The 8938-nt window shown below is 34.8% G+C and overlaps 1 protein-coding gene across 2 annotated transcripts; it reads left to right on the plus strand.

The window, feature by feature from the left end:
- Positions 1-378: 378 nt before the first annotated feature.
- ccdc181 (coiled-coil domain containing 181) lies at positions 379-8579 on the plus strand. Of its 2 annotated transcripts, none has more exons than NM_001128540.1 (6): positions 379-543; positions 1774-1910; positions 2472-3392; positions 5112-5258; positions 6160-6317; positions 7330-7545. In NM_001128540.1, the coding sequence occupies exons 2-6, from the start codon at positions 1809-1811 to the stop codon at positions 7493-7495; spliced, it is 1494 nt and encodes a 497-aa protein (NP_001122012.1). In that variant the 5' UTR covers positions 379-543; positions 1774-1808; the 3' UTR covers positions 7496-7545. The 2 variants fall into 2 exon arrangements, with proteins under 2 accessions (NP_001122012.1, XP_087119805.1); XM_087263679.1 differs by having other exon boundaries at positions 388-543; positions 7276-8579.
- Positions 8580-8938: the final 359 nt, after the last annotated feature.

Consider the following 8938-nt stretch of genomic DNA (forward strand, 5'->3'; position numbering starts at 1 on the left):
TATATATATATATATATATATATATATATATATATATTTTTTTTTTTTTTTTTTTTTTTAAGCGGGAACTCTGCAAACATTTAAAAGTACAAGTGCTGAGCATTCAGTAAGAAAGTGAAATAGAGAAGTGTCAGGGTAATAAAAATATTATTATTAACTATGTAAATACTTGAAATAAACTATGAATAAACATTTTTATGCATAACGATTTGGCCAAACAAGTAAACCACATTGTCTTTGTTGTGCCTTTTTATTTTTCCACTAACTGTATCACAGATAAAAATCTGGCTGGATCTCCCGTCTACATTTACAGAGTCTGCGCATGCGCGCGCACCACGACAGGCCGTGTTGTGCGTCTCTATAGCAACACCTGTTACATGGTCCTTTGAAGGCGAGGATCAGCCGAGGATTAGAGCTGCTCTCTACTGTACAGGTGTAGCGCATAGAGACCCGCTCTCGGATATATATATAGAGAGAGCGGATAATGAATTGACACAATTTTTTGCCCTCAGCGCAAGGCAACACCGTGCAGAAGTTCTGAAGGTAAGAGTATGCATCTTGAGGCGCGGGAAAATAATATAACTGAAAGCAAACGAGTAGGTCAGTTTTACTATAAACATAGAAGACCACCAGGGTTTATGTCGACATATTAACACTACACTGCATGTTAAACTGAAACAACAAACCATTTGGAAATTGTCCATTTCTTTGGATTTAAAATGTAAAGTTGTATGTATGTAAAATGTAAAGTTATGTGTATGAGCAAAACGTTAAATTTGTTTTGTTCTGCAAACTAATGGTTATTTTTTTTCTTAATGTAATATAATAAATGTTTGAACATGAAAAATAGAATTGGTCAAAATAACAAAAGATGCCATGTCTCAAAATATATTCATTGTTAAACAACACAATACCAATTTGATAAATGTTAAGAAAACAAACGTTTAATGGAGTAACCCTGGTATTCATCCACACTCAGTAACTAAAACATTTTACATGTCATCAAAAGAAACACAGATTAGTTGTATACCATCTTTTTATCAAAATAAGAGGAAATAACTATCCAAAATTTAAAAGAAAGAGGTCATGATTCTATATATTACAATTTTATGTATACATATATAAGAATGGTGTAGATATGTGCTGTGTAGTTTGCATTGTTGTTGAATGCCTTGTTGATGGGGAGAAAAGGGAAATAAAATCAATAAACATATTGAAAAAAAAAACTAAAACATTTGTTATTTGGACAAATTGTCATTATAAAATGCCCAAATTACAGTATTTTTATGTGGAGAAATTTCTATTGGAATAATAGAATTTGACTATAACAAATAATGTACTGACAGATTTAGCAGATTGTTTGCATTTTCGTTTCTTTAGCACATCAAATCAAACTAAATATATTTTTTTCCTTGGCAACTTGCTAAAATAAGTATATGCATATTTTTTGTTTGATTTTATTACAGATCTGACACTCAATTCAAGAGACATCACAATCTAATGAACTTTATCTCTTTATATACACGTCCACCTCAACAAACCAGCTAACATATTTATGTCCCCCCTATGTGATTTTAATCTCTGCGATGATGTAATTAAGTTAAATTGAGAATTAATACTGATCAAATTTGTCAATAAAATCATTAATAAATAATTATCATTTCAAATAATTCTAAATCTCGTCTAGTAAAATTCAGATTTCTAAATAGTCATTTAAAGATAAGTAGATTTTTTGTTTTAGAATAATCTAGTGATTTTTCTCCGTTGTTTTAGTGAGGATCCTTCCATGGTGAGAAACTGGGGACAGAATGAGTGTTTCTGCAGTAAAAAACGCTGTGGATGAGTATGAGGATGACTTTGAGAAAGATCTGGACTGGCTTATCAGCGAGGAGAGCAAGAGCGAGGAACAGGTAAGCTAGTGAATACACAATGATGGCAGAAACAGCTTCATATCTCGAAGACAGTGTGTTTGGTATTGCATTACACAGACGCCGTACCCGTGCGTGTGTGTGAAATCCACCCCGCTGACACAGATCCATACACACTTTCACTCACCCAGAGAACTATGTCTCATTGCGTTGCATTATTCAGCACATACACTCTATGTATCTGATTCGGCCTTCAGAGAACACACTCTCCTTAGAGGATTAATTCAGCCAATTTATTTACCATTTACTCACCCTCAAGTGTTGTTTCCTAACCTTTTTGAGTTTCTTTCCTCTGTTGAAAACACAAGAACATATTCTGAAGAATGTTGGAGACTGGTAGGTGTAGTGGAAATAAAATACAATGGAAGTCTACTGGCTTTCTACATTCTTTAAAATATCTTTGTTTGTGTGCAACAGAAGAAAGAAACCCAAACAGGTTTTGTGAAGGGAGAGTATATCATGAATTTAATCCACTTGATGGCACATTTTTTTGCATTGTGTTTCTTATTCTGCCTTTCTCATACATTATTTTCTTCAACAAAGGATCCAGATGATGATGACATTGAAGCTCAGATAGACAAAGAACTGGAAGAAGATGATTTTAAAGATGTGCTGAACCAGCACAAAGAAATGGATGATGAGGAAGGGGGTGAAAGGTGGCCGACGCCTATGGAGCCATTAGAGGATACGGTAGATCCTGACAGGGACGAGCTTATAACATCTCCACACTTACAGAACGACGATGAAGACCTTGATGATGAAAAGAAGTATATTTTGGATAAAATTCAAGAGGCTAACAAGCAACTCCAGGACCAGGATCCTCCAGACCAGATGCGGCGCAGACGCCTCCAGTTTAAAGACACTCTGGTTGACCTGGTGGTTCCTGCTCATGAGTTTGATGCTCAAGAAAGCAACATCGCCTCTTTTGGAGACGTAGAGGAAGAGCAAGAGGTGTCCGGACAAATGCAGAGACTGAGGATCTCTCAAAGAGAAGAGAACCAGAACAAGGACGGTCCTGAGGATGAGCACAATGAGGGAGGAAAAGAAGGACGAGTTTTAATTGAAAAAGATGGAAAGTTTGATCTGGTGAGTCTTAAGGAAGTAGAAAGTCAAGGGTTGCTTCCTCCATTGCCAGTTTCTCACAACGACAATCAACGAGCGCCTTTACGACAAACTGAGTCTGGTCAGCATCTCAATAAAAGTCCAGTGTCCTCGCCGAGGCAGAATTTGACTTCACCTTTTCCCCCAAGTAATGAATCTCTGTACATTCCCAAGCCTCCACCGAAGCACAGAAATAGGCCTAGTTCTGCCAGGCCGTCCCAAAGGGGAACATGGGTGCAAGGCACCAAGCGAAGGGTCCAGTCTGCAAATGGAGCTCCTTCACATGCCACTTTCACCCTGTCGCCACAGCAGAAAGAATTACTGGCCAAACTTCAGCAGCGCAGGGAGAGGCAAGCCAAAGAGGTGAACATAAAAATTATTTCAGTTGTATTGAAATTAAAATGTACAAAATGTACACATTTGCTTATTAGGCTTTTAATTTACCCACTCTCTGGTCCTTTGTGACTTAGATGTAGAACATTAAAGGTATAGCTCACTCAAAAATTACAATTTTGTCATCGTTAACTATTTCTTCTGTTAACAGGGTCTTAAAAAGTCTTAAAGTGTCTTAAATTTCAGAAAAAAAAATTTTAGGCCTTAAAAATCTTAAATTCATTAAAATATTTTGTTGTATGTCTTAAATTTTCCTTTGTCCAAGTAAAACTTGGTCCGACATCCATCCAATCACCAGCATCACAATACATCTTAATAAAATCAGGGAGAGAAAACTAAAAACAATTACACAGTTCCTCCTAATAATAACAAAAATGCATTAGGTTGAATAGAAGTTACACTCAATCAATTTGGACTAAAAACCAACAAATACAGTTGAAGTCAGAATTATTAGCCCCTCTTTGATTTTCTTTTTTATATATATGATGTTTAAAAGAGCAATGAATTATTACAGTATGTCTGATAATATTTTTTATTCTGGAGAAAGTCTTATTTGTTTTATTTCGACTTGAATAAAAGCAGTTTTTAATTTTTTAAACACTATTTTAAGGACAAAATTATTAGCCCCTTTATGCTATTTTTTTGATAGGCTACAGAACAAACCATCATTGAACAATAACTTGCATAATTACCCTAACCTACATAGTTAGCCTAATTAAGCTGGTTAAGGCTTTAAATGTCACTCGAAAAATATCTAGTCAAATGTTATTTACTGTCATCATGACAAAGATAAAATAAATCAGTTATTAGAAATGAGTTATTAAAACTATTAAGTTTAGAAATGTGTTGAGAAAAATCTTCTCTCTGTTAAACAGAAATTGGGGAAAAAAATAAACGGGGTCTAATAATTCAGGGGGCTAAAAATTCTGACTTCAACTGTATATACTTTTGATTATTTATGTAAATGCCTCTACAATAAATTTACTTTTAATGCTAAAGGTGTCATTTAAAAAAAGAAATATTATGTTGAAAATAGTGTATACTGTACAACTACAATTTTCTTGTTTTGACACATTAAAACATGTTGCTAAGAAATAATTACATAAGAATTTTTTGTGGCAACCTTAAAAGGTCTTTAAAAGTCTTAAATTGGTTAATTTGACGATTAAAAAGTCTTAAATGGTTAAACACGAAGATATTTTGAAGAATTTTGAGAAAACAGCTACTGAATTCTATAAAATGTTTTGTTTCTACTGTGGATGTAAATGGCTCTTTTTTCAACATTCTTTAGAATATCTTCGTGTTTAACCATTTAAGACTTTTTAATCGTCAAATTAACAAATTTAAGACATTTTATTGTACATTACAACACACACGTCCTCCCTCTCCTCTGTAAACACACAACATCAGTTCATAAGTGTTCGCGCACATACATTATTATGTGACAGGAAGCTAATAATAGTCATACTGTATTTTCAGGAGGGACAGGTATTCATTTTATTTTAGCTGTATATGTTCAAACCTATATAGACTTTCAAAGTGGCAATATCCATTGATTTGCATTTCATGAATCAGAGAGGACCTCAGTTTAAGTTAAAACTCTTCTCTAAAGTTGATTTACATTTTGGCCTGAGGATTAACATTAGATTTTCTGAATTTTTCCCTGCATCTTTTGGTTTTCTTTTTAAGGATGAGATGAAGAAAAGGGAAGAGGAGGAGCAGAAGCGTCAGGAGAATGAGATCGCCTTCCAGTCGTGGCTCATGAGGAAGAGGGAGCAGCTGCTGGAGGAGAGGAGAGTTCACAAAGCCCAGGAAATGGAGAGGATGAGCTGCAGGGTATGTCCACTAGGAGGAGCCCTGTATCCATTAGAATAGATGTTTAACTGGAGTTTGTAATCATTTAGTTGTCAAGAACAGCCAAATTAAATCATCAGTCTAAAATATAAAAGCTTCATACTTTCATTATTTTTAAATTCTTTCTGATTTGTTTGATTTAATTATAATTAGGGACAAGATAGACAGTATATAGACATAGTTCATTCATTCATTCATTTTCTTGTCGGCTTAGTCCCTTTATTAATCTGGGGTTGCCACAGCGGAATGAACCGCCAACTTATCCAGCAAATTTTTACGCAGCGGATGCCCTTCCAACCGCAACCCATCTCTGGGAAACATCCACACACACATTCACACACACACTCATACACTACGGACAACTTACCATACCCAATTCACCTGTGCTGCATGTCTTTGGACTGTGGGGGAAACCGGAGCACCTGGAGGAAACCCACGCGAAGGCAGGGAGAACATGCAAACTCCGACATAGTTCATATTAAAGCTAATTGTTTTCCATATAATGGCTTAATAATTTAAAAATGTTTAATTTTAATAGATTTACAATCATTTGGATTTTGTAAAATAGTTTTTTTTATCGTTAGTCTGCATTTATTCGATCAAAGAGTTAAAGATTAATTATATTACAATTTAAAACAAATGTTTCCAATTTAATATATTTTAAAATCAAATTCTAAAAGCTAAAATTTCAGACTCAATACTCCAGTTTTCAGTGTCACATGATCCAATAGAAATCATTCTAATATGCTGATTTGGTGTTTAAGCAGACAGTTATTTTAGAAAATTAAGAACGCATTCATAAGTCCATTGACTTATCAATTATAATCACTGGCTTGATGCCATTAAAAGACTGTCACTATAATTGCTGCTGTTGTTCTGGCAGAGGGACTGTGGCGACCCCGAGGAGGCTTTTAAAATTTGGCTCCAGAAGAAACAAGAACAGCAGTTCAAAGACAAGCAGCTAGAAGACATGAAGAGACTGGAAAAAGACAGCGGCTTTTGCCTGCATAGCCGGGAGGAGAGCGAGAAGGCCTTCAGACAGTGAGTTCAGACCTCATACAGTATACAGAGCAATTGAGACCCTGATTTTTGATGTTTCATAAACAAATTTTTCAGTGTATTGTGATCCAAAAGGATCCAGAATACACTTTTAAATGTTTCTTTTCTCACACTTTATACATTTATGTCTGGAGATTTCATATACAAGACATTTATTTAAAGGCTGATTTCTCAAAATGAGTTTTGTCTCCTGCACTGAGCCACAAATATACATTTCAGCAGCACCTGCACAGACTAGACGTTACAGTTTTATTCCTATTTGTATTCTGTTTTTTAACAGAGGGATATATTCATACATTTATTTTCTGAGTGTTCAGAAATGAATATGATAAATATTTGATAAAAAGAGACAGCCGAAATCCCATCTGTAAATGCCTTTGACTCTAAGATGAATAAAAAAGAACATTTCAAATGCGGCATCATCCGATGTTCAGATTTTTGTTCTTGAAAAATATGCAAATTAGTGCATATTTAATAAAATAAATGAACCATTTGCATATTTAAATATCAAACTCACGTTGTAAAAGTAATGTTCACAACCCTTAAAAGGATAGCTCACCAAAAAATGAAAAATCACTATTCATTTACTCTCCCTTTACTTGTTTCTAACTGACTTGACTTTCTTTTCTAAGTTGAACACAAAAGAAGATATTTCAAGAAAACTGCAAGCCTGTAACCATTGACTTCCATACTGTACATAGTATTTGTTTTTCTCTCTGGAAGTCAATGGTTACAGGTTTCCAGCTTTTTTCTTAGAAATATATATTTCCTTTTGAGTTCCACAGAAGAAAGAAACAGAAAGGTTTATAACCACCTGAGGATGAGTAAATAGTTAGTCAATTTACATTTTTGGGTGAACTATATCCCTTCAATGCATTCTGTCAACTGGGTTGGTGTCGTGGTGATAACAATCAGTGCATTTTTCCCCATCCATCTGCAGCGCCTATCCTTAAAACCAACGTGAAGCACCTTCTCTTGCTCTTTTGCGCAACAGGTGGTTGAGACGGAAGCGCTCAGAGAAAAGAGCGGAACATCAGTTGGCTCGAGAGCGCTCCCGCAGGCTCATGCTGGAGGAGAGAAGAGCGAGACGCATGCATGACCTCCTCTGCACCGTCAATGAGATCAAACCCTTCCGATTTAGCGACCCATACCGCTACTGATCACCCCAAACACACACTCAAAAATATATTTTTGCTGCTTGTTTAAACTACATATTTTAAAATGAGCTGAATCAACACAATTATTCAGGTTTTTAGGGGGACAACTTAATTGTTTTACACTTAAATGTGTAAGTACTATTAAGTTAACGTAACTGATTTGTGTTGTGTTGGGAATTGTGTGGAATCCAGTATTTTTTCAGTGCACGTGAACACTGTCACAGCCTGAAGCTCCTCCAGTTCAGCCATTATCACCATGCTTCAGGAACCACCTATTCATCTGTATATGTGGTGAGTACAGTTGTCTCATCCCTCTTGATACAGTGGATGAAAGAGCATGTGGTTGGGAAACACAAACAGGAGCTCTCTTTTATTCATTTTCCATTCAGCCGTTTTTAATATTCAGAGATCAAACAGGTGCTTGAGTGGATGTTCCTGTTCCAGCGGCCTTAGGCACTTAAAATAATTGATACTCCAGGATGATTTAATGGAGTTTTGCATAAAATGCTGAATCATCAGATATCTTCATTTTGTGTTAGCTGGCTATCTTCTAGATTTGCCACTTATCTGCTGGCACAGCTACACAGAGGAAACTATATTAATGCAGCAGTTTGGTGATCTATAGTATTTGTGGGAAGTTGCACTTGAACACTTTTGGGATAGTAAATGTTTTATTCCCTCTAAAACAATTTTAATTAGCATGTAATTATACCCCTTATATTAATTATAGCTGAACTATATAGATTTTTTTTGCATTTTTAAAATATACTTGATATCTACTGGATGATTGATGCTGTGGATGATGTGTTTAAAATGGTGAAAGCATGAAAGAAAAATCATGACCAACCACTGTTCCTATACTTTGCCTTATACATTCATATGGATTGACATTGATATCTGAATGTTGATGAAAATGTCGGTTATTCATCCTATTTGTGCCACAGGCATTGTAAATTGTTGGTCCTTGTCTGATGTTCATCATCCTGTTTTTTTCTTATTTTGATATTGTACTAGAAATCAGGATATCAAAAATGGTTGATTTCACAACTCTCCTCAAAATAAAAAAAGTAAAGTTTTTGAATATTTATCTTGTGTTTGCATATGACTGATATTTCCGTGATAATTGACGTTTTTATCATGAAGAGCTATAATAAGTTTAGTGTATTACTGTATTATATAAATGTTCAGAGTAAAAAAAAAATCTAATAAAGAAAATTGCAGAAGTTACACTTATAAATATGTCAAATAATACTATAAAAGTTACAATTACAAAGTACACTTGAAACTATGAGTGTTTACATGTGAATATTGCTCCTTTTTGATGTGTGGCTTGATGCCTTCCTTATAGGTTCCTTTGGATTAAACCATCTCCCAAATAAATGCTACAGTTAAGGGTCACGTTAAAATGTATCAATATTATATACATATACAAAAAGGATCATGACA

The sequence above is a fragment of the Danio rerio genome, chromosome 8 (genome assembly GCF_052040795.2).
Source record: "Danio rerio strain M-AB ecotype USA chromosome 8, GRCz13ab, whole genome shotgun sequence".
NCBI classification, from domain to species: Eukaryota; Metazoa; Chordata; class Actinopteri; order Cypriniformes; family Danionidae; genus Danio; species Danio rerio.

Coding starts and splice junctions, on each gene's coding strand:
- ccdc181 (NM_001128540.1), top strand. CDS start 1,809: ATGAGTGTTTCTGCAGTAAAAAACGCTGTGGATGAGTATGAGGATGAC. Junction 3,393..5,111: donor GGGAGAGGCAAGCCAAAGAG/GTGAACATAAAA, acceptor TTTCTTTTTAAG/GATGAGATGAAGAAAAGGGA. Junction 6,318..7,329: donor AGCGAGAAGGCCTTCAGACA/GTGAGTTCAGAC, acceptor TTTGCGCAACAG/GTGGTTGAGACGGAAGCGCT.